This window comes from Echiichthys vipera, assembly GCF_963691815.1.
Source record: "Echiichthys vipera genome assembly, chromosome: 15".
Lineage (NCBI taxonomy): Eukaryota > Metazoa > Chordata > Actinopteri > Perciformes > Trachinidae > Echiichthys > Echiichthys vipera.
In genome coordinates, this window is record NC_139840.1 from 6,195,525 (window position 1) to 6,220,164 (window position 24,640).

A 24,640-nucleotide genomic window follows, 5' to 3' on the forward strand; every position below is an offset into this window, starting at 1 on the left:
CCCAGAGAATGGACCGGCATTCGTTCTCAATCACAAAAGAAATGTCAGGCTCCTGTGAGCTTTAATGAGCTTCAACAGTGAGGTTATATGAGTGTATAGGTTATTTTTATTCTGTTCATGCTGTTGGAGCGGCGAGGTTTATTATGCAGGTGTAGAGCACCACATTTTCCTAAACCTTCCTTATTTCTCTGTCTCTGGCAATAGTCACAACTAAACACAATGAGGAGATGAACAAAGTGAGTTAGAAGTTCAAAAGTGGGGCTGTAGAGAATAAGGTGCTCACATTTTACGGTTAAGTACAGATAGTTTGTTTAAAAATCAAAATCAAGTTAATTTCACAAATAAGCACACAAGTACAAGAATTTGACATTAGTTTTCCGTAGTTCTGTGTTCTTTTACAAAATACAAAGGATAAACTCATAAGAGACCAACTCGCACATACAGCTCAATAAAGAGGTAGGTAAACAATATAGAGCAGTAAATACAGCAAGTAGGTCAACAACAAACTCACACTGAGTTTAGAATATGCACTTAAAAAGGGCTGAACTTCATCTCTATAGAAACAAAACACATCCGCGGCACCAGAGGCTGCAACATGGGCTTTTAGGCCCGTTAGTCTCATCTTTAAAGGTCTTTAAAGTGCAAATGTATATTATTTCAAATTGACATTATGATACACGTACAGCCTACTTCATCAGTATAGTTTTGAAGTTTCAATGTGTGACACAAATCATGAATTATAGCTAGTTCTGAACATATACTTGTTCATTTTTTGATTTTGATATACAGTACTCAACCTTAGCAACACACCGTATAGTGCACATGCTTTATACAATAGCCTGCAGCTTGAAAAGTGCATATATGTAAGAGTGGGCATTTCCAGGCCTTTGTATATCTCTGGATTTACACATCTGTCCGATTGCTCCAAAGCAAGAAATGATTGATGAAATGAAATGAGATCAGTGTCGGATTTCATTTGTTTTAATGGTCTTAGCGCTACCAATACAACACTGTATGGCTGTGACTCTGAATAAATACCCCAAAGTAATCATATTTACATTCTTTCACTCAGTTTATGATATTACAACATGCAGGTTTGCAGTGGCAATGTCTATTACAAGAAAAAACACTTTATGACCAACATCAGGGACAAAGCAAAGCAAACTTACAAATCACAGTTCTTCATGTTACAGTTTCTATGCTTTTGCTCTGTTGCTATGCCATCACCCTGTATCACACAGATATAACGCAGGAGCTCAAATACAACCTCACGCTTCTGCTGCAGTCGTGGAACAACAAAATCCCAGCCTTTCAAAAGCCAGAGGCTGATGAGAGCTCTGTCGAACTGAAATGACAGAAAGGGAGCAGTCGTATTCATAAACCCAAAGAACAGAGGATGAGCAGGGAGAGACGGCTTCTTCTGAAATCCTGTTCGATAAATCGAGGAGGCAGATCAAGGCTGGTTCTGCTATTTGGAAGAAATCGCACTGTGAAAGCCTGCTAGGAACAATGAAATGCACAGGATGCGAATAAGTCTTGTTTTGTTCCCTGCTTCTCAATGCTCTTATTTTATACGGTTGTTGCAAAGTGACGATCTGCTGGCTGTGGTGAGCCTGAACGAAAGGTTGAATGATTCATTTTATTTATTTATTTTATGGCATGGAAAACAAGAGCTAACTTTGCCAAAGCAATTACATAAAATAATCAAATAAATTCAATAAACATAGTGTGGAGTTTTTGCATGTTCTCCCCGTGTCTGCGTGGGTTTTCTCCGGGTTCTCCGGTTTCCGCCCAAAAATCCAAAAGACATGCACGTGTTCGGTTTATTGACCACTCTAAAATCGCCCGTAGGTGTGAATGGTTGTCTGTCTCTGTTCGTCTCTATGTGTCCTGTGATAGACTGGCGTCCTGTCCAGGGTGGACCCCGCCTCACGCCCGATGTCAGCTGGGATCGGCTCCAACCCCCCTCGACCTCCACAGGGACAAGCGGTTGAAGATGAATGAATGAATGAATAAATTGTTTATATGTACACATACAATTACAAAACTAGGAATATAAACTAAACAACGTGTGGTCCTCACGGGCTCTGATCAATTTTGCTGCTATCATCTCACAACCCTGTTTTTCTTCCAGTAAATATGGGAATTAGTTTGTGTGAGTGTGTGTTTGGGTATGTTTAAACTAAACTAGGACTGTTTTGGAGTGTTTATGTTTACCTCTTTGAAAAGGTTGATAGTCAGGACTTTTTTTAAGCTGACGCTTTCAACAGTCCTCAGGTAATCCGCCATATGTATTCTCTATATAGGGCCAAATAACATTTTCATTTTCTCTGTTTTTTAGTTGTTTTTTCTAGTATTGAATGTACTTTTCTTTTTGTTAGTTGATCATTTCGTGTGGTCGTTAGGTCGTAGGGGGGCGCTGTAGTCCTGAGGCTGCCCGGGCCTGGTGATGTAACGTGGGTTGAGCCTATGGAGCAGCTTGTTGAGGGGACTTTTGTCTGGCTTTAGCTCTCTGCAGCTCAGGGTGGGGGTGTGATGGTAGGTCTGTGGGTCACTGGTTTTTAGGTGTTGATCAAAGTTGAGTGCTCTTTTTTTAATTCTGAATATGAGGGAATATTGGCTAAATTCTGCTTTACTTACATTTGTTCGGGTCATTCTCTGCACATGTAAGAGGTTCTTACAGAACTCGGTGTTAACAGTTTCTAAAAAAAATATGTCCCATTGGTCCCAGATTCAGTTTTGCGCCCCATATTTCACTGCCATACAGAATAAATGGTTCTAACGTGAATTTGAGATTTTTTAACCAGATTGTAACTGGAATGTCAAATGTACTACTTACTTACTGTTGAATTCCATAGAAAGCCCTGCTTGCTTTGTCTCTCAGATCTTTTTACGGCCACGTTGAAGAGTGTGGAGCTAAAGTTCAGGCCGAGGTATGTGTAGTTTTTTGTTTTGTAATTTTGAGGAGTTTTTTTAGTTGTCCGCCGCAGTAATAACGTTATAACGATGGGTAATCAATTAGATTACTCGTTACTGGGAAAAGTAATGCCCTTAGTAACACCGTTATTCCCATCACTGCGTGAAAAACAACTTATCAAATGGCTACAAAAATGAATTTGTTGTGTTCGCGTCCGGTTTTCAGTTTTCAGAGTAAAGTGTTACACAACCAGGCCCAAATACCAAATATAATAGATATGGAAATAAAATGAATTGCATAATATCCACAAAACTTTTAATTGCTGAATTACTGAATAAAGGTATATCTAGTTGTTTTTTTTTTAAATGGCAGAGATTCTGAGAAATAAGGCAGTGTATAATTTTATTTATGTTAATAGCACTTTTATTTTTGAAGTCACTGAGAATTGAGATGTACTAAAAACAAATTTCTAAGTTAATTACATTTGGTCATAGATTTGCCTTTGTGTGTTTACATTGTTGCAGGCAGTTTATACATTTGTCATCAAATCTTACACCCAAAGATTCCCACCCCAAGTAAATACTAAAATAAAATCGTAATTGGTCACACACAATGAAGGTCCTAAAATTCACTGGTTTGTCTGAAATCACTCCTTGTTACTCTTCCCTTTCCTAATAAACATTCAATAGCTTGCCCTGTGGTAAGCACTACATTTAGAGTATGAAAAAAAATAGAAGAAAACAAATATTGTACAGTAAGTTGTGGATAATATATGATTTAAAAAAACACTTACATATGACCTAGATACGATGTTACAAATACACGATGTCTAGACCACAGGTGTCTCAGATGTGTTTTTCGCACATCAGACACACTCTCGTTCACCCGTCACCGGCTCCGTCAGGCTTGTGTCTCGAGGGTGTAAACAGGAGTGTTTATTTCAGCTTCAAGTAGATTTTTTTCAACAATACAGTTCCTTCCAGAACTACTGATTACACTCAGGCGCCGGATCATATATTTGTCGGAGCAAGAGAGATGGCGACGTTAGGCCTGTGGTCAAGACATGCGGTTAATTCCAAAGCATTACATCAACTTAAATCAGCTCACTTTGTTGCAGTGTATGTTATGTACCTGTATTTTAATTGTATCTACAACTTGGCTTTAGTCTGTGTAGCATCACAGCTCAGGTGAGTTCGGAAGAACTCCTGGATCTTCTTCCACAGGAGGACTTCAGCTGCTGCATGGGACTTGGCCTCACCCCCCCACAGGAGTGGTTTTCCCACCACCCAATGAAAACTGGAGGGGCAGTAGGGTCCATAAGGTGGCTCTAGGTAATGTCCCGCTCCAGAGTAACACACACTCTCAAAGTTGTCCTTCCCATGATGCTGCAGTCTCTCCACCATCACATCCATATAAGTCTTGCTGTCCCAGTTGAGGTCGTCCTCTGAAGCCACAAAAAGGAAGCGTCCCTTGGCTTGTTCAATGGGGACCAGGGTGGCCTTGTTCTCCTCTGCCAGTGGATCGTGCATACCATACTTGCTATTGAAGGCCCCTGACTCGGTGGGGATCATCTTGCTGAGGTCAAACATTAATGGAGGGAGGATTTGTCTCTTCTTATAGTGGAGGGGTAAAAGTGTATTGGCACAGCAGCCGTTGATCCACACTGTGGCCCCAACATCTGGCAGGTAGGAGGCTAATGATAGTCCAACATCTCCAGTTTTGGATAAAGACATTATACCAACTCCTTTGCTGCTCACCTGTGGAAAAAGAAACAAAGTGAAATGGTGATGTCATGCAGATGGGCCTTTCTGCAGATAAACATGAATTGCACTGTATCTGAGGCTTCCAGCCAAGCCAGACTGCACACCAGGGCGTGTGCGTTGCCAAACCTGTTTATTATATTACACTGTCGCAGACACAGCCAAACTATTAAATGTCATCAGACTTTCAGTAAACTCACCTTATCTTGTTTCTTTAAAAACTGTATTGCTTCCTCAAAATGATCCAGATGGACCCTTTCGATCTTCTTCGGCATGTCATCATAACCAAACACCACTACGGTCAGGACCACAAATCCTCGACTGGCGAGCAGAGCGGCCCTATTCTCTGACAAACCTCCTCCTAATATGTACAAATCCAACACGGCCGGAAATGGACCTCTTCCTGGTTCAGAAGACATTTGAGGATACAAAATGACAAACATCACATGCATGCATATTTGAATTAAGTTTCAGTTTACTGATTAGGAGAAATACCACCCAGTCTGTGAAAACAGCTGTATAAAGTCTTCTGTGCCTCTGAAAGCCACTTTCTAAAGTCTGAGTTTAAGTGTACCCTTAAAAGCTGCATTACAAGCTGGGGCTGGAGTCTGAAAGACAAGGGAAGGGAGGAAGGGGAAGATTTTTCTTCTCTTTCTCAAAATATTATGACTATTCATTGTCCAAATCTCAGAATGCAAATTGGATACGTTATTATTGAACATTAGCAGAGATCTGAATGTACATAAAAACTCTATAGAAAGCAGGAAATAGCATTTAATGCTCAAAACTTGAAGGACCCACAAACCCCCCCATTCAATATGTTGCAACGAAGACCCACACCCTTGACTCATGCTAGGAAAGTGAAAATATCTATGCACTATAATATTTTTTTGGACATTGACGTGAATCATTGGCCTGAATCATAAAACCAAATAAAATGAAACATCAGAAAACAGCTATATGACCAATTCATTGTTGGCTTGTTTCACTTTGGTGCACATTTTTGATCGAACGAAAAAGCATAACCGTAGCATTTTATTTAACTTTGCAAAGGAATTTATAACTGACAAAGAAACCAATACAACAACCAACCTGGGGGAGTGAACAGGACTCCACGGATATTCCCCTCTTTGATGGGGACTCGGCTGACCCCATCACCAATCAGAAGCCTCTCATTGGTCGCCTCTGCCAGCATCCTGTCCTCCCCCTCCTCCGCATGCACAGAGAACTTCACCAGGTTGGGATTTAGTGATTTTGTTTTGTGAAACCTTTTGTGTAAGGTGTCTGCCCTCATTGACCACAGCAGACCCATGGGTTCAACCCCGATGTAGCTCCCGCTGAGTGAGGGGTCTCTCTCCAGGTCGATCTCACCGCTTTCATCAGCCTTGTAGGTGGCCGAGGAGCTGAATACCGCTCCCTTCTCATCAGTTGATCTGGCTCTCATGGTGACCACCTGTCTGGACCTCAGGCCGGCCACCTTCACCTGAACGGGCTCATCAGACATGCATCTGGCTCTCGGCAGCAGCCTCAGTCTGACTTGGGAGGACATCTTTTCTGAAACTACTGTTCTTTTCTTCACAAGGATGTACTGTAATTGTAAAAGAATGAATTGGACAGTGGCGATGTTTCAAGGGATTTTGACATTGCGTAATTAATGTTAGTCGTGATATAATCCTTAAATATCACAGTGAGCAATTGCTTTTATAAACCTGTTACCAAGTAGAGCAATATTAAAATGATGGTCATATTCCAATTCCTGTGGGCGCAGATGTGCTGAAGTCATTCAAAGCTGTGGCCGCTACCCTTCCTGTTCATTTTGAATACTATAGCTCAAAGAAAACACTGTTTCTCTTCTGAAACAATGGTTACTTTAATTTTGATCACTGTTTTTTTTTCACAAAATAAAGGTTTTTGTTGAAGTGCCTTGGTTATTTAAAAGAAACATGCTACGACAGCAGTGGTATAGCCACAGAGGATATTCTTTCAAGTTTTGAACCGTGAAAAATAACAGTATTTCAAAATAAATCAAGTATTTATAAAAATTTGATCTCCAGTATATAAATAATTGGTCTTAAAACTCAGAAAGCAGTACAAATACCAAAATGGTCCTAAGTAGCCTAGGCTACATGGACTTGTCACAAAATGATCCGGCGACCTCGTGTTTTCAAGAGGTCTATGAAATATGTTTTACTAAATTAGGGTGACAGGTACATGGATAGTGGTGCACTGGGCTTTTGACTTTCATTTATTTACCCACAATGGCAACCTACGTGACACGTGTTTCCTCAAACAGGTTTTCAAAGACAAAAAGATTTATTTAGAAAATTAATTAGAGATAGATTTCATCAGGAAGAGCAACTCAATCTCTTCCTGTTGACTGTAACAAAAAGCAACGTACAGAATGTGACTGGTGGCTTTCTTTAAACAAAGCTAGAAAGACTGATCCGGTAGGTAACCACAGGTTATCGTCTACATTGAAAAACTAAAGATAGAGGCATACGCGTTTTCTTTTTGTTTTCTTCATCTGCCTTCACTACAACAACCGCGGACCCACTCAGCAGCAAGTCAACAGTTAACAGGGTAGGGTTACTTGTTAAACCGAAATGCTGGCACAGCTGATTGACATTTACAATAACAGAGAGCCTCGTAAGACATAAGGATAACCAATCACTTTATACATATGTTATATGTAATATGTGTTATATATAAATAAGACTTACGAATCATTTTATAAATATGTCAAAATCTTCTGCAAGTTTAAGTGCCTATGTAATCAAAGATGAAAGAGGAGTAATATAGAACTGTGACAAGGAATTGGACTTCATAGCCGTAATACACAAGAATTTTATCACTGCTATCAACCAATCCAGAAAAATCTGAAACATAGAATTCATAAAGGTATAAATGTGACTTACCTGCTCTGAAAATCACTTGTTCATGACAGATGAAAGGGATCAAATGTGTGTGTAAAAGGCATGGTTGTTTAACTGCCGCCTCGTCCTGTTTTATCTCGCGTGCCTGCACAGGATGTTCCTCCAAGGAATGTGTGTGCCAATACACCAAACAAACTAGAGCTGCAACTAACCATATTATAACTATATAACTATAAATGTACTTCCTGCAAACGTAGAAAGGCTTAGAGACTGAAGCTACACTGCAAAGCTACACTGCAAAGCTACTCGAATGTAAAAGAAAACAGTGAAAGTACAGAAAAAAAAAGTGAAAAATGGAAAATAGTGTGTGTGTGTGTGGGGGGGGGGGCTTAGTAAAAAGTGGAAAAAATGTAATCAATGTGAAAAAAGTCACAGTTAGTAGTGGAAATAAATCATAGTAAGAAAAAAGAAAAAGATTGTAATATTTTAGAAAGTATAGGATTCTTAAATGAACAGGAAGTGTAGAGGCCACAGCTTTGAATGACGTCAGCACATCTGCGCCCACAGGACATCAGTAGCTTCTCACACTACTCTGGTTTGATCTTGGTCCGTTCTTTCTTCTCTTATTCTTTTTTTTGCCCCTCAAACACATTTTATAGGCCTTCTGAGATTGAATGGACCCCCATTAAGTTCAGACTGCGTTAAACATTAAATGGTATCAAATTGACATGAGGGTTAAAGATCAATATTAGCTAAACAACTGTTGCTTCATATTGAAGTGAGGAACAATATGTGCCAGGGAGGGAGGTAGAAGAGGAGAGTGTATGACTACACATATAATTAAAGTTGGACATGCACCTGTGTGGATGAGCGTTTTGAGATTAAAGGAATAATCCAGCGGTGGACACATTTATCCGTATTGAAAGTGGGTCATATATATGTATGTAGTCGAAATGCAACATACATTTCTAATTTGGTGCCTTCATGGCAGAGAAGAAGCAGAAAGTGACTTTATAGCGCTTGTGGACTGAAAACAACTTTCCCAAAATGCATCACACTGCACACTTAGGCCGGCCACTCCCACTGGTCTAAAAAAGACAAACAACATAAAACCTCCACTGCCCCTTCTGAAAACTCATTCCTACCACCCAACTCCATCTCTCTCTGCTCTTCTGGGACACCTCCAGCTGTGACCTTTTCAGATTCTGCCACTGCGGTGTTTATACTGTGTATACTGTATACATACTGTGCAGACTGGGCATATACTATATATACACACACACTATATAATAATTTATTTTTAGCTAGTTTATATAAGTATACACATTATCCCTGTTTATTTGAACTTGTTTCTACCCATTACACGATACTTTAATTTGCGAACAATAAAGAGGAATGACTCACTCCTGCACTCCTGTCTGTCTACCCCCCAACTTCCACATTACAGCTTGAAAGGAGGTTATTAACTTACATTGCAATTTAGATTTGCAAAGTAAAAAATGATGTGGGTGTGAACGTTATTCTGCTATCATTGCCATCTAAGGCAGCAGTAGTTTAGTAGCTCCACTTTTTCTAATAACTATTTCTCTATTTCGCCTCACAGTGAGAAGGTTCCAGGTTCGCATCCCGGCCTGGGCCCTTCTGTGTGGAGTTTGCATGTTCTCCCCGTGTCTGCGTGGGCTTTCTCCGGGTTCTCCGGTTTCCTCCCACAGTCCAAAGACATGCACGTGTTCGGTTCATTGATGACTCTAAATCACCCGTAGGTGTGAGTGGTTGTCTGTCTCTGTTCGTCTCTATGTGCCCTGTGATAGACTGGCGTCCTGTCCAGGGTGGACCCCGCCTCACGCCCGATGTCAGCTGGGATCGGCTCCAGCCCCCAGCGACCCCGACCCCGGGATAAGCTTTTGAAGATGAATGAATGAATGAATACTTGGAGCAACACTACTAAGAACTACAACAACGGGAATTTGAACCATTTATTTAAAGAAATAACAACAACAACAACATAGTTGCTCCTGAGCTTCTTGGTGTCCGCAGTGCTGGTGTCAGGAGCTGGATATTTCTGTCGGTGGGCCTGCACGACGCATGCAGGTAAAACGACACGATGGCCTGTGCCCAATCTCTCGCCCTGCAAGACCCATTCCAGAAAGTGTAGATAGGCTGTTAGGCGATGTTTACAAAACATTGAACACAGTTAGCCATGCATGGTCTATGTTAGTGTGCCACAGTAGTTAGCACAACTGCTACGCAATGCAACCGCACATTATTTGTTCATTATTAGCTCAGATAATGCTGGAAAACACTGTGTACATACGCCAGGTTTGTAAGAGAAAGGAAATAGAACTCACTTAACAGTGAGACATCCCTTTGTCCCTGCAGGTTTTGGCTGACCGTTCCAGTTCACCTTGGGGATTCTGAAAAATGTGTCCAGGACGCCGCCATCCATTGCTGGCCAAAACTAGCACGCTCGACAGCACATACGTCCGGGGACTCCTCTGATTCAGAGATTGCGTCCAGCGATACCCAGATCAGATATTAGCTCTGATGTTGACTAACTAGCTGGATCGGATATCGGATGAATGAGGCCGATCCACAGTTACAGCGTTATTGTCACTTCAATTCTATGTTTGCAACACCGATTATGGTTTTATATTCCATTTTAAAATATCTGTTTGCAGTGCACTTTACATGGAAATATTATTTATTTTGATGCTATGAAGTGCATTTATATTTGTGTTCATTTGTTACCTTTTTTTAACAAGGCTAAATGTTTATGTCAAGCCTGATGCCTTCACTCACATGGCAAGGTATACGGTTCATCCATTCAACAGTAGGATCGGATCGTTATCAGGTATCACCAATACGCTCAGCCCAGGTATCGGTATCAGGTATCACCAATACGCTCAGCCCAGGTATCGGTATCAGGTATCACCAATACGCTCAGCCCAGGTATCGGTATCAGGTATCACCAATACGCTCAGCCCAGGTATCGGTATCAGGTATCACCAATACGCTCAGCCCAGGTATCGGTATCAGGTATCACCAATGCGCTCAGCCCAGGTATCAGTATCAGGTATCACCAATACGCTCAACCCTGGTATTGGTATCCGGTATCACCAATACGCTCAGCCCAGGTATCGGTATCAGGTATCACCAATACGGTCAGCCCAGGTATCAGGTATCACCAATCACCAATACACTCAGCCCAGGTATCGGTATCAGGTATCACCAATACCCTCAGCCCAGGTATCAGTATCAGGTATCACCAATACGCTCAGCCCAGGTATCGGTATCCGGTATCACCGATACACTCAGCCCAGGTATCGGTATCAGGTATCACCAATACGCTCAGCCCAGGTATCGGTATCAGGTATCACCAATACGCTCAGCCCAGGTATCGGTATCCGGTATCACCAATACGCTCAGCCCAGATATCGGTATCAGGTATCACCTATACGTTCAGCCCAGGTATCGGTATCAGGTATCACCAATACGCTCAGCCCAGGTATCGGTATCAGGTATCACCAATGCGCTCAGCCCAGGTATCGGTATCAGGTATCACCAATACGCTCAGCCCAGATATCAGTATCCGGTATCACCAATACGCTCAGCCCAGATATCGGTATCAGGTATCACCTATACGCTCAGCCCAGGTATCGGTATCAGGTATCACCAATACGCTCAGCCCAGGTATCGGTATCAGGTATCACCAATGCGCTCAGCCCAGGTATCGGTATCAGGTATCACCAACACGCTCAGCCCAGGTATCGGTATCGGATCAGAAAAAAGTGGATCGGTGCATCTTTAGTTCAGAGACATTAATACTAATTCAAACTAGTCCTGCAACTATTCATACTACTTCATACATACACATTCAAGTCACCATTGCAGCGTAGTGTCAGCTATTTGGCACTCATCATTTACACCACAATTTCTAGTTTTTAATAATACATAAATACAACAACATAAATAACAAAATATTTTACTGTACAGTTTATATCGTATAAGTGATTTGATTCAAAAATTCCACAGTGAAAAGTTATGTGAATATCATGCAATTATGATATTTCCATTTCTGGTATTTGGGCCTGGCTTTATTCTGAAAATGCAATTTGAACATTTCTCATGGTGTGTTGATGTTAGGTTAATACTTCACCTCCTCTCTGCAGGGGAGACTTTTACACTGCAGAGAGACAGTATTACGGTAAAGTTCCTTCATGTTATCTCTCTCTGAGCGGTTTCAATGCTTTTACCATAAATATCACATTAAGGGCGCACTGCAAATTTACAGGGGCGGCTGGTTTGACTACGAGAAGCGAATGAAGGCTCACTTGACCGCAGTCGCAGACGCACACCGGGTGTAACGTTAAAATAAATGTATCTACACAAATCAAATGCTACTTGTCACCGACCACGAACAGTTGCGCTTTACCTTAGCGATGATCTGGTGCACACAACACAGTGTGCGCCCACTTTTGGACCGGACCCGGATCATTCCTCTGGCGTTTCTGTAAATCCAAAGAGTCCTGAGCGTGAAACCAAAGAAACCAACTACAAGATTTCATTCGGCGCAAAAAACAAACTTTGGGAAACGGAAACAGCTGATTCTCGCACAGCGTTCTTCTTCTTCTGTGGAGTTTTATGGCAGTGCGGCATTTGTCATGACGCACTGCTGCCACCCTCCGGTGCCAATGCATTATGGTCCCATCTTCATATTAGATTCATTCATCTTCATTCATCTTCAACCGCTTATCCCGGGGTCGGGGTCGCGGGGGGGCTGGAGCCGATCCCAGCTGACATCGGGCGTGAGGCGGGGTACACCCTGGACAGGACGCCAGTCTATCACAGGGCACATAGAGACGTACAGAGACAGACAACCATTCACACCTACGGGTGATTTAGAGTCATCAATGAACCTAACACATGCATGTCTTTGGACTGTGGGAGGAAACCGGAGAACCCGGAGAAAACCCACGCAGACACGGGGACAACATGCAAACTCCACACAGACATCCTTCATAGGCTACTTCTCTTCCTTTCCCTCCTCACGCTAGCATTTTTTTTACTGTACTCATGCATGTCAGTTTTATGGAGCAAATCATCCAGTTGTGACCATTTTTATAAATGTTTAATTTTTAACATTTCATATCATGTTGGGCTCAAAGTAAAGTAAAGATGGAATCAGCTGCAGTATGAACCCCCAATGTATTCCTGTAACAACAGCAGTATCAGCTCATACATGGTGCACAGTTAGAAAGGCTAACACTGCTATCTAGTGGCCACAGTGATGATTGACAGGCTCCAGAGGAAAAGCTCCTTCATGTGACAATTCAGGCAACTAATAACACCATATAAGGAGTGTGGGACAAAACAAATGTAGAGAGACCAACTTCTGCTGATATTCATTAATTAATGTAATTATGGTATATGATAGGGACAGATACAATATACACAGACAGACTGAAAGTGTTTATAGTGCATGCTGGTTACCCTGAATCAAAAGTGCAGAGTGGCGTTCACAGTTTGGCTCACAAACAGTGGCTCTGCACCCCGGCGAAGAGTGGAGCAACTGAGGTGAGTCAGTTTCCCCTGGTAAAGTGTAAACACATCGATTTAACTAAAAGTCACATTTGTAATGAATGTTGTATATGCTAAAGGTGAGTTCAGCAATACTAATATGACATAATAACACCACATCTATTAATTATCAACAAGTGTATGTCCCTCGTTCGTGATTTGTAAGAGCATTTTGCCCTTTGATTAGTTCTTCCTAAAGCACGGGGCACAGTACGGATGAACAGTGCCCTTGTTCTTTGAGCAACTAAAAGCCTCTAAAACAGCATCAATTCTTCTAGGTTCACTTGCACACAGTTTTTGAAGGAACTCGGCTGGTAGGTTGTTCCAAACATCTTGGAGAATGAACCACAGATCTTCTGTGAATGTAGGCTTTCTCAATCCTTCCGTCTCTTCATGTAATCCCAGACAGACTGGATGATGTTGAGATCCGGGCTCTGTGGGGGCCATACCATCACTTCCAGGACTTCTTGTTCTTCTTTTCTGTCCAGACTCCTCAGGGCAGTAGATGGATGTACCTGGGTCCCACTGGTTTCTGCCAGTTCTGAGCTGATGGCACTGCTGGACATATTCCAATTTTGAAGGGAACTAAGCTTGATGTGTCTTTAATCTGCTGCAATACGTTTCCTTGGCCGATCACTGCGTCTACGATCCTCAACATTACTCAAAAAGGTTTGAGCAGCACATCTTGAAAACCCAGCCTGCTTTGAAATCTGTGTTTGGAGGGACTTTGCTGATGCAGTATAACTACACTGTATCCTGCTGTGTTCACTCTTGCCATGGTGTATGACCTGTGACATTAAACTGTCTCACACAACCTCACCTCAGTAGCCTAAAACTTTTGCACAGTAGTCTAGCTATTTGGACTCTGGGCTGGCCATTTCTTCTAGAAACTGCATAACCCGTTTTGCAGTGTGAACGAGGCATTGTCTTGCATGAAAATTGTGGGCTAATTATTGCAGTTGAGAAATTGCCAAATATATTGAATATTGCCAAAGGAGGTTCACATAAACATTTGCATTCACCCTGCCATGTAGCTGTACAAGAGGCCCAACTCCTGCTGCAGAAAACATCCCCCAAACCATGACACTTCCACCTCCAAATTTAACTGACTTCTTTACACACTTTGGGTTCAGTCTTTCCCCAGTCCTACACCAAACATAATGTTGCACATCAGACCCATATAAACTGAACGTCCTCTCATCACTGAAGTGAACTCTGGACCAATTCTCCTCTGTCCACACAACATTCTCCTCAGCAAAGGCAAGTCTAGTCTTTTTATTCTTTCTGCTGATGAGAGGTTTTGTCACTGCAGAATGGGCTTACAGTCAATTGTTTTAAACGATGAGACACGTGCCGAGACAGATCCTTTCCCTATTCAGGGAATTATTCTTCCATACTTTCACTGAAGTAGTATTTTCAATGCAAGGTTGTAGTAAGGTACTTTTACTTAGGTAAATGATCTGGATGCTTCTTCCACCACTGCTGGTGATGTATCAGCTCGTATGTCTTCTATAGCATGATAATTGTATCTATAACTTGGCTTTAGTCTGTGTAGCATCACAGCTCAGGTGAGTTCTGAAGAACTCCTGGATCTTCTTCCACAGGAGGACTTCAGCTAGTGCATGGGACTTGGCCTCACCCCCCCACAGAACTGGCTTCCCCACCACCCCATGAAAACTGGAGGGGCAGTAGGGTCCATAAGGTGGCTCTAGGTAATGTCCCGCTCTCGAGTAACACACACTCTCAAAGTTGTCCTTCCCATGATGCTGCAGTCTCTTCACCATCACATCCATATAAGTCTTGCTGTCCCAGTTGAGGTCGTCCTCTGAAGCCACAAAAAGGAAGCGTCCCTTGGCTTGTTCAATGGGGACGAGGGTGGCCTTGTTCTCCTCTGCCAGTGGATCATGCATACCATACTTGGCAATTAAGGCTCCTGACTCAGTGGGAATCATCTTGCTGATGTCAACCATTAACCCAGGGAGGATTTGTCTCTTCTTATAGTGGAGGGGTAAAAGTGTATTGGCACAGCAGCCGTTGATCCACACTGTGGCCCCAACATCCGGCAGGTAGGAGGCTAATGATAGTCCAACATCTCCACTTTTTGAAAGGGTTATTAAACCAACGCTTTTGCTGCCCACCTGTGGAATTATATGCACACTGTTAGCTGCTTTTCACTATTGCTTGTGATGCCACAATTGGCTCTGTTCGAGCTAAACATTTTAGCCTCTAAGTGCAGAACTTACTAACATTAGCACCCCTAGTGATGGTTTTAAAGACGACACTGGCAAAAAAAAAAAAATCAAGATTGTCAAGAGATTGGAACTGTACTGTTCAAGCAACTCACCTTATCTTGTTTTTTTAAAAACTCCACTGCTTCTTCAAAATAATCCAAATGGACCTCTTTGATGCTCCTTGCCATGTCATCATGACCATACAGAGCTACAGTCAGAACCACAAATCCACGGTTGGCCAGCAGAGAGGCCCTTTTCTCCGACAAACCGCCACCAAAAGTGTAAAGATCCAACACAGCAGGGAACGGACCTTCTCCTGGATCAAAAGACACATGAGAACACAAAATGATGGTATCCAAATGATGGAAATTCTACTAAAACCAAAAGAAGAATTGAGTAAAGAGTCTACACTACCATGTATTCACACATTTTAACACTGTCAAACATCGTGGTGGATGGGTCAAATAAGGGTGTTTCTAGGGGTGGCCTGGGCCCTGAAATCTGATTGGCCACCCCAGGTGCCACCCCAGTCAGGGACCCGTGGGGTCGTCTTAAGAGGCTGTGACAGGGTCTAGCTTAGGCATTGGGCCTTGTTACTGGATTCAAGGTATACCATGGTTTAAAAAAGGTAATCTGCTGTATGAGCTGTTTTTGTATGAGTCGTCAAGGACAGAAAGTGCAGGTCAGGAATCCTCCTGCCTGCCAGTGTGCAGGGTACAGTATCACAATCATCATTGTGTTGTACAGCGAATACACACACACTCACTCACTCACTCACTCACTCACTCTCTGTCCATATGTGTATGTGTGCATCAACATTGAAAAAATATTAGATATATTGCAGCATTATTTAATATCATTGATAGGAGTAGTCATTGTAGTGATTTTTTTTATCCAGACATTTCAGAAATATTGCTGTAATTGCAATACCGCAATACCGTGATATTTTATAGCCGTGATATTTTTGCCAAAGGTTTTCCATGCCTTGCGTAGCTTCAAGTTAGAGTGCATATATTGGTATCGTAAAAAAATGTAATGATTTAAAGAATCCATTGGTACTAACCACCTTGTGTTAGCTTGTCTGAAAAGGGGCTGAATAACACTCGACAGTTGGGCTAAATGCTGGCGAGGGAGAGACTGGCTTGGCCATTTTCAAAGGGATTCATTAACCTCTGACCTCAAGATAACCAAATTAAAATGGTCCTATGGGTACCATTTACAGATAGGTCCACTTGATGCTTATGATGACAAGTTTGGGGCAAAAAAAATCCAGAATGACCTAAAGCGTCGCAGAGACATAGACCAACCTGGGGGAGTGAACAGGACTCCACGGATATTCCCCTCTTTGATGGGGACTCGGCTGACCCCATCACCAATCAGAAGCCTCTCATTGGTCGCCTCTGCCAGAATCCTGCCTTCCCCCTCCTCAACATGCACAGAGAACTTCACCAGGTTGGGATTTAGTGATTTTGTTTTGTGAAACCTTTTGTGCAAGGTGTCTGCCCTCATGGACCACAGCAGACCCATGGGTTCAACCCCGATGTAGCTCCCGCTGAGTGAGGGGTCTCTCTCCAGGTCGATCTCACCGCTTTCATCAGCCTTGTAGGTGGCCGAGGAGCTGAATACAGCTCCCTTCTCATCAGTTGATCTGGCTCTCATGGTGACCACCTGTCTGGACCTCAGGCCGGCCACCTTCACCTGAACGGGCTCATCAAACATGCATCTGGCTCTCGGCAGCAGCCTCAGTCTGACTTGGGAGGCCATCTCTTCTGAAACATATTTATTAATTTATCATATTATTATTAGGCTTGTGAAAAGCTTGTGAAATATAATCATCATCATTTAAAATTGAACCAGTGGTTCCCAACTTTTTAATCTCGTGAGCCTTTATGACCTTGTTTGTAGTGGCCTACCTGTGACCATTGCATGTAGCTTTATATAGTATTTTATTCTATTTTAAAGAGCAGCCCATAAATACTTTCGATGTTGGAAAAACAATATTTTCAGCATATTATTGTACAGTTAGAATTTCCCTACAGTATCAGTTTGCTACATTATCATAGACAGGGTACAAGTATAACAGAATAACAAGTAGTGCATTTGCCACAAGGACGTTTTATGGGCTAAATTAATGAATGGATGAATTCATCTTTTTGTACAGGGATCCAGCCTAACGTTTTTCACTAGGAGCACTGAGGCCCCTAACTGAAAATTTCAGGGGCGCAACCAGACATTTAAGAGGCACACACCGTTAATCAACATGTTAACAAAATATATATTGTGGTGTCGGGGGTGGAGGTGTGTAGAGGGAAGAAGGAGAGATGGCTGCAGTGAGGGTGGGGGTGGGGGGGACAAGGGCTGGTTAAACCTGTTGAAGAAGTCATTCAGTCGAACACTCCCAAATGCGATGTCACAGTCTGGAGCCCTGATTTACATAAAACCATCTCTGAGGGCGTACTCACACTGTCCTTCCGCACAGCGACCCGGGCTTTAGGGTACTTGTCCGGCCAGAAGGACAGTGTGAGTGCGCCCTGAGAGGTTTTGCAAGCACACTAAAACAGTAAATCTAAAAGTAACAGGCCTATGTCATGGAGACCCCTCTCATAATATTTTCAGCACCACCCAAAATAGCTCCAACATCCTTGTTTGCTACTGACCACTACTGTGATGGAGGCCATGCATTGACATCCCTTTTCCTGTGATATTCCTACTCAGTGGAAAAACATCAGAGGGGTAAACATTCTTTTGAAATAGTTAAAAATATGTGAAAGCCATCAGTTGGGCATCTGTGGACTGTGGAAGGTGTGTCGACATCTGGTTTCTTGTCGCTTAGTAGGCCTATGTATGAATGTATTGTTTGTATTGCTGGACATTACATAAGTTGAGGTCAAATTCCACAGGGCAACAATCAAGACCTTGCATTGATATCTGGAGTTGAGTGGACTGAATAAGAAAATCATATCCGGGTGTAGTGTGAGTAAAGCACATGCATAAGATCAGTGATCTCCTAAATAGACGTGAGTAGTTTTCCAGATCTTCTGACAGTTTCCTGCTTATCACCAGTGATACATGGCATGTTGGGGCTTATTGTACATTGCCCTCTTGTGGCAAAAGGGACTAAAAACAGGCTCCTGAGAGCCGGCTGAATATTGTCTATGTATGCAGACCTGTTTATTCTGTGCCACAGAGATCCATTATCTAAACACATCAACTAGATGCAGCATTGCACTGCATGTTCCAAGTGTGTGTATGTGTGTGTGTGTGTGTGTGTGTGTGTGTGTGTGTGTGTGTTAGTGTGTGTGTGTGTGTGTGTGTGTGTGTGTGTGTGTGTGTGTGTGTGTGTGTGTGTGTGTGTGTGTGTGTGTGCCTGAAGAGAGAGAAAGTGGACGAAAGTGCACAGTGCTTTCCCTCTAATCTTGTTAATACAGTAGCTCGTGTTTAATCCCTGTAGGACCGGAATTATTTTTGTTTTTTCACTGTTTTTGTGTAATTTGATTTAAACTCTAACACGTGTAAAAGACTAATGTCTAATGTCTCAGTATGACGTCATATGATCATAACCGAGATAAGGCTCATAAACGGGATATTAATGCCCATGTAAATGCGCTGTAGAGATACAAGAAGAAACATGCCACATTAATTAAGACACACGAATACTCATTTGCACAATAAAAAAAGTTAATTAAGTAAACAATTACGTTTGTATTGTATCTCCAATAACAGCCTCTTGGTTAAGCGCACGTCACTTTCTAATATTTACTTATACAGGTTCCCCCTGCTCCGCTGCGCCTCCTTATAACGCACCTGTAGGAACCAGCACTGTGAGTCTGCTTCTGTGATTTTTTCCGTACTAACTACATCCATCCTCGCGATGCTTCAGAAACAGCCAACATGTCGCCTACCTTCGCGGTGTCGGGTGCTGATGTTCGCCCGGGCGCAGGTGCGTGTGGTCGGCTCGGCTGCCTCTCGGTCTCCTCATCTCACGGCCTGTTTTACTGATGGTCCAAAGGTAAGGTGGTTATATAAGTGGCGGACATGGATGTAGGTCAAATTCCACAACAGACCTCGTGTGGGTCTCTGGAGTTCAGCATTAAGAGTGGATTTAAAAAGGACAAATAAAATATATAATAATAATAATAACAATAATAATAATATATCTACCTGCAGTGTGACCAAAGCACAGGAATAAGTTGAGTGATCTTAACCTCTTGATTCTCCTAACAGTGTTCCCCCTGTACTGTGTTGAGCACCAGTGACACATGGCATGTAGGGGCCTTACTGTACATCACCACCTGGTGGTAAAAGGGAGCAATGACAGGCTCCTGAGAGCAGGCTAAATATTGTCTGTGCCTTGGTGAACAAAGAGAAGTAGGGATAAACATACATTGTTTTAGCACTCGAGGAAAACTGCAAGTCATAGAGTGAACAGAACAGTTGTTTTTGAGCATTACACTGAAATAACCATCAGTTTTAATCATCAACGTCAAATGCAAGTGGTTAGTGTGAAAACTGTTGACAACTGTGATTGTGGGCGGGCCAAAACAAGATATTTGAGACAAATTTGAATCTTTTAAGAAGAACAAACTAATTGCTTCGACATTTAACATAGGTTCATTGAGTTCATCCATCCATCATCTGCAACTGCTCATCCCTGATGGCATCGTGGGGGTCCTGTGGGAGTTCATTAAGTATTTCTTCATATTCAGTTGAGGCAATTCAAGAAACCTAACATCCCAATACAAATGCTGTCTGTTTAGTCTTGTTGTCATTGTTATTGAAATGTTTTAACGGATTGCTCAGTGCTCCAATGACCTAGAACAGATAATAATATTGTTGAAAATATAAGTGTTAGAATTCAATTCAATTCAATTTTATTTATAGTGTCGAATCATAACAAAAGTTATCTCAGGACACTTTACAGAGTAGGTGAAGAGCACACTCTATGACTTATTTATGATAAACATAGACCCAACAATTCCCCCGTAGAGTACGGTGGCAACGAAAACCTTCCCTATAACAGACAGGAACGTCAGACAGACCCAGCTCTGTGGAGGACGCACATCTGTCTGCACCGGAGAGAGGAAGAGAAGGAGAGAGAGAGAGAGAAAAGACACACAGATGGACAGAGAGAGACACACTTCCAGAGATGCAAGCAACAGTAACTATAAAAATATCTATAGTAATGTGAATATGACTCATATGTTAAGACAGTTAATGCAACAGAATAGTAGAAACAAGCACAGCTGAGGTGACAGAATATGACAATGATAATAATTATGGTGGCAAACGTGATCAATGATGAGTAGCGGCAATAGCAGCTACGATACAGCGAGACACACCACTGATGGTGTTTTTATGGTTACAAATGTTATAGTTTATTAAACTAGTGATAGTATATATGAGTAACAGTGATACTAGCAGCAGGAAGCGTCATGTAGGAATCAGGAGACACAGAATGACACGAGGTTTGATTGGAGCATTGTTGTGATTTAATTCACTATGTCTTATATCACAAAGGAAGTCTTTAAAAATGCAGACTAGAATTTCTGTATATAAACTGTACACAAAAAGCAAGGCACTATACATTCAGAGCTGCTGTTTCTCTTTTCTCGTACAAGCCAAACCTTTAAAATTACAACTCTTGCGCCTCAGTGAGTCGAGAGTCACTTCGGCAGTTCGACGCGGTGGAGCGACACGAGTTCCCTACGTGGCCTGACAGCATCCAGACACTGTAGACAGATAAGAGACGACTTTCCTCACAACATCTGACATTTTTACAGAGATACGCGCACATTTACACAAATGAACGTTACACACCAACATTATATACAATCACACGCGCATACATACACAACCACAGCGTGGCACTCCAAGCGTCCTCGTGTGCGCATTTTTCACTCGGAGGTCCGGGAGCAACTTTAGTGTTAGACTTCAGTGTTTGGAGGAAACTCCGAATGCACACAAACACCATGTATGAAGCGAAGCCAAGGTTGTTGTTACCTTTTCTGAACCTGTTTGAATTTCATTTTGTTATGTAATGACAAAGTTGAAAGGTAAAACATGACTATAAGCAAGGCGAGTGCATCTCCAGTCAAATCCTTCATGTACCTTTCCTTCGGTTTCAGATACCTTCTATCCCAATGTCCTCGCGTGTTTCCACAAAAACAGGTTCATGTGACATTTCCTGTGTCTCCATCTCAACTGTCTACTTCTTTATCCGCTTCCGATCTTCGACTTAAAAACGTCCTTAAAACAGTCCTTTGGCCTTCTTCACGTTCACTTGCTTCCACCCTGGTAAACCTTCATATTCCTCTCTCTTCATTTCCAAAGCTTTCTGCAATTCAAAAGAGAGACACGTGATAATTATCAGAAATATGACGACACAGGGAATTGGATTTAAACGCTGTTTCAGGGGGAGGTATTGATGTTTTAACTGTCAGTAGCCGCGGAGACGCCAGCCATTGGTCACTGTAAGACACTATTTAAGAACAAAATGACACAAAAATGCATTTTTTAGATTTGTAGAGATGTGTCCTTCACCTCAGAGAAGCTGTAATCGTTTCCAAATTGCAGTTAATCTTGTTTACTTATTTCAAGTGAGGATTTTTATGTTAAACAGCCTTTAAAACATGTCTGAGTGTTTCTCGATTCAGCACCAGAAAGTCTTATTACTGGGCATGTTGGATCCAAAAACTGACTGTAAAAGCACCACGAAATATCACCTGGTGATGAAGGTCTCAGGGCTGAAACGTGTCACATAAAGTAAATGTGCTTTCTTAGTCCTCCAACAGTTAGACACCATTGCTTAAATGTAGTTTCAGAGTCTACGTTCATAACTAAGTTCATAAAATAAAGCAATGTGACTTTTCTGGTACACATTTTTGACATTTACATCTGTTAATTCACAGTTTCTGCTGTCCGGTCAATATAAGATAGCCCACTCACTGGCGTCATGTTCATAATGTATCCGACTCTCTCTCTGTTGTTACTGTCGACCAAAACCTCAGCAAACCAATTCTATCTCACAAGGGAAGTTTAGTTGTTTCAGTGTTTTCATGCCTCTATTTTGTGCTCCACAGACAGGTGGTGAGTCAGACTGCAGTGTTGCTGATGGTGAATCATAAGTGCATCTATTTGAACAAAAAGGAAAGTCTCAGGTGTGTGTGTGTGTGTGTGTGTGTGTGTGTGTGTGTGAGTGTGAAGAGAAAGCGAAGCAGTAGCAAAGAGGTTTACAGGAGTAAGGTGTAGTCGTAGGTCTTGGAGAGGACCAATGGCTGCACAATTAAATGTCTTGATCATCACAATATCACAAATTGGACAAACATGTTTAAACACCTCATTTACAATCTCATTTGTTCATATTAGGAAGTGTGTTAAACTGCTCAACCCCAGTCCAATATTAAGGGCCCATTTCTGCTAAAAAAAATACTAGATAACTAGAATTAAAGAAACTCTGCCAAGCAGTCAGCGTACATACAGGTCTGTCCAGACTTACATAATATACTGTATGTAGTGAAGACTTTGAAGGAATTTAACGGAAAGGATTTAAGTGTATTTTTTGGTGAAACGTGGATGATTTACACCCTATTCAGATCTTTGCAATCAACACAGTTTGAATATTATTGCACCAACTCAGTATCAGACCAAATGTCTCCCCTTCTGTTGCTGATTTATGGTGTTGAATAATGGACAGAAACATTATGATGTCACAGTGAAGTCGACCTTTGACATTTTGTACCCGTAGGAATAAGCGGGCCTTGATAAATGCGGCGGCTGACTTCGATCGTCATTAACATGTTACGCCCTTAAATATTCCTGGTCCGGAGGCCTCGTCAGGTTTGCCAGGAAATGGTCGTACGCACGTTTTTCTGCAGTACGTTCGTTTGATAAATGAGGGCCCATGTCTCCAGCCCCGGCTATCGCCAGCACAGAGGCATAATAAAACATCTCCTAGTAACTGAACATGATGTAACAAAGACACGTTTTTGACTCACTATAGCCACAAATATCTACCTACTGATCAAGTACTCATTTTGTCTGTAAAAGTCTAATTTCACAGATGTGAAGTCTTCAGAAAGTCTGCGTCAAATATGTCAATAAAATGATACAAACAGAGAAAAGCAGCAAAGCTCACATTGGAGAAGCTCGGGCCAAATAATATTTGATGTTACTGCCTGATGAATGAAAACAAATTGACTATCAAAACAGATGCTGATTCATTTTCTATCAAAATGATGAATAGAGTCAAATAGTCAGGTCTTAACACAAATAAATAAATAGTGGTTGTAATATTTAAACACTGTATCTGTTTCTAATTTGATCATTCTTAATATTTCATCTGTTTTTTCCAAGCAGGAACGGGATCTAAGCTTTGGTCATGTGTCATTTGATGTTTGTTATGTGCTGTGCGAAGAAGCTGTGGACGCTAAATCCTCTGTGACTGCAGCTGATATGAATGACTGGAGAAAGTCAAATGTCCAACAGAGTAATCAGGATGATCGTTCTTTAGACAGAATTGTGCAGCCAAGTGTAAACTTTCCTCCTCACCAGCCCACACTTCAGAGACAGGAGTGAAACAGTGTTTTAAACCCACAGACAGAAAGAAAGAAAGAAAGAAAGACGCAGTGCTGACGTGCTGGAAAGAAGGACGGGTCGCCTGAAATGTGAGGAATCACACGAGTGGCTCTTCTTACCTGAATCCACCTACAACTTGCTCTGTGAAGTGAGAGTTAGATGGAGTTAGGATGGATGTTATGAATGAGGAGCTGCAGCTTTAGAGGAAAAACTCACCTTTGAAGAGTCTCACTATTTCATATGTAAACTATGATCACTTTCAACATGAGGAACTTATTATTTTGGGATGACTGTTTGCCATGTACTGCTCTTGATGTACAGTTCTCAGTCGTCGTGTATCTCTGCCTCTGACTGACTGACGATGGATTGCCTACAGTGGTGTTGGAGCAGCTTCCGGAAATATCTGGATGCAGCATTATATATTGCTTTGTCAGTTATCTATGAAATATGCCACTGAGTAATAAACCATCACCAGTCAGAGTTTTAAATGTCCTGCAGTGGATTCTTCCTATAATAAAACTAAAACTCTTTACCCTTGAATCACAAACCTCTTAATCTAATTTGTCTTAAATAATAAAACAAACGCTCTGTCAGCTAAAGTATTTACTGCAAAACAAAATGTAATATTCCTTTGGTGAGGAACTCAGTTTTATGCATGTGCATCTTTTTAAATTGGCTCTTTGATTGACCAAAATGTCCTAAAAAGGG

The 24,640-nt window shown here is 41.8% G+C and overlaps 2 protein-coding genes across 5 annotated transcripts in view; both read right to left on the minus strand.

Moving 5' to 3' along the window:
• Nucleotides 1–3,279: 3,279 nt before the first annotated feature.
• On the minus strand, nt 3,280–17,122 carry LOC310957840 (uncharacterized protein; the record flags this gene model as incomplete). Its single annotated transcript, XM_083928574.1, has 8 exons — nt 3,280–4,674; nt 4,878–5,080; nt 5,770–6,265; nt 11,983–12,108; nt 13,577–13,682; nt 14,664–15,265; nt 15,472–15,674; nt 16,666–17,122. The coding sequence occupies 8 exons, from the start codon at nt 17,120–17,122 to the stop codon at nt 4,066–4,068; spliced, it is 2,802 nt and encodes a 933-aa protein (XP_083784700.1). The 3' UTR covers nt 3,280–4,065.
• A 3,702-nt stretch (nt 17,123–20,824) lies between these two features.
• Nucleotides 20,825–24,640, minus strand: part of LOC310957589 (supervillin-like) — a 49,448-nt gene continuing 45,632 nt past the window's right edge. For 3 of the 4 annotated variants that reach the window (XM_083928219.1, XM_083928217.1, XM_083928216.1), the window contains exon 40: nt 20,825–21,692. In XM_083928219.1, coding sequence (XP_083784345.1) covers nt 21,606–21,692 — 87 coding nt within the window. In that variant the 3' untranslated portion in view covers nt 20,825–21,605. Of the gene's footprint in view, nt 21,693–24,051; nt 24,074–24,640 lie in introns of all 4 variants that reach the window. The other variant, XM_083928218.1, reaches the window with a different exon arrangement.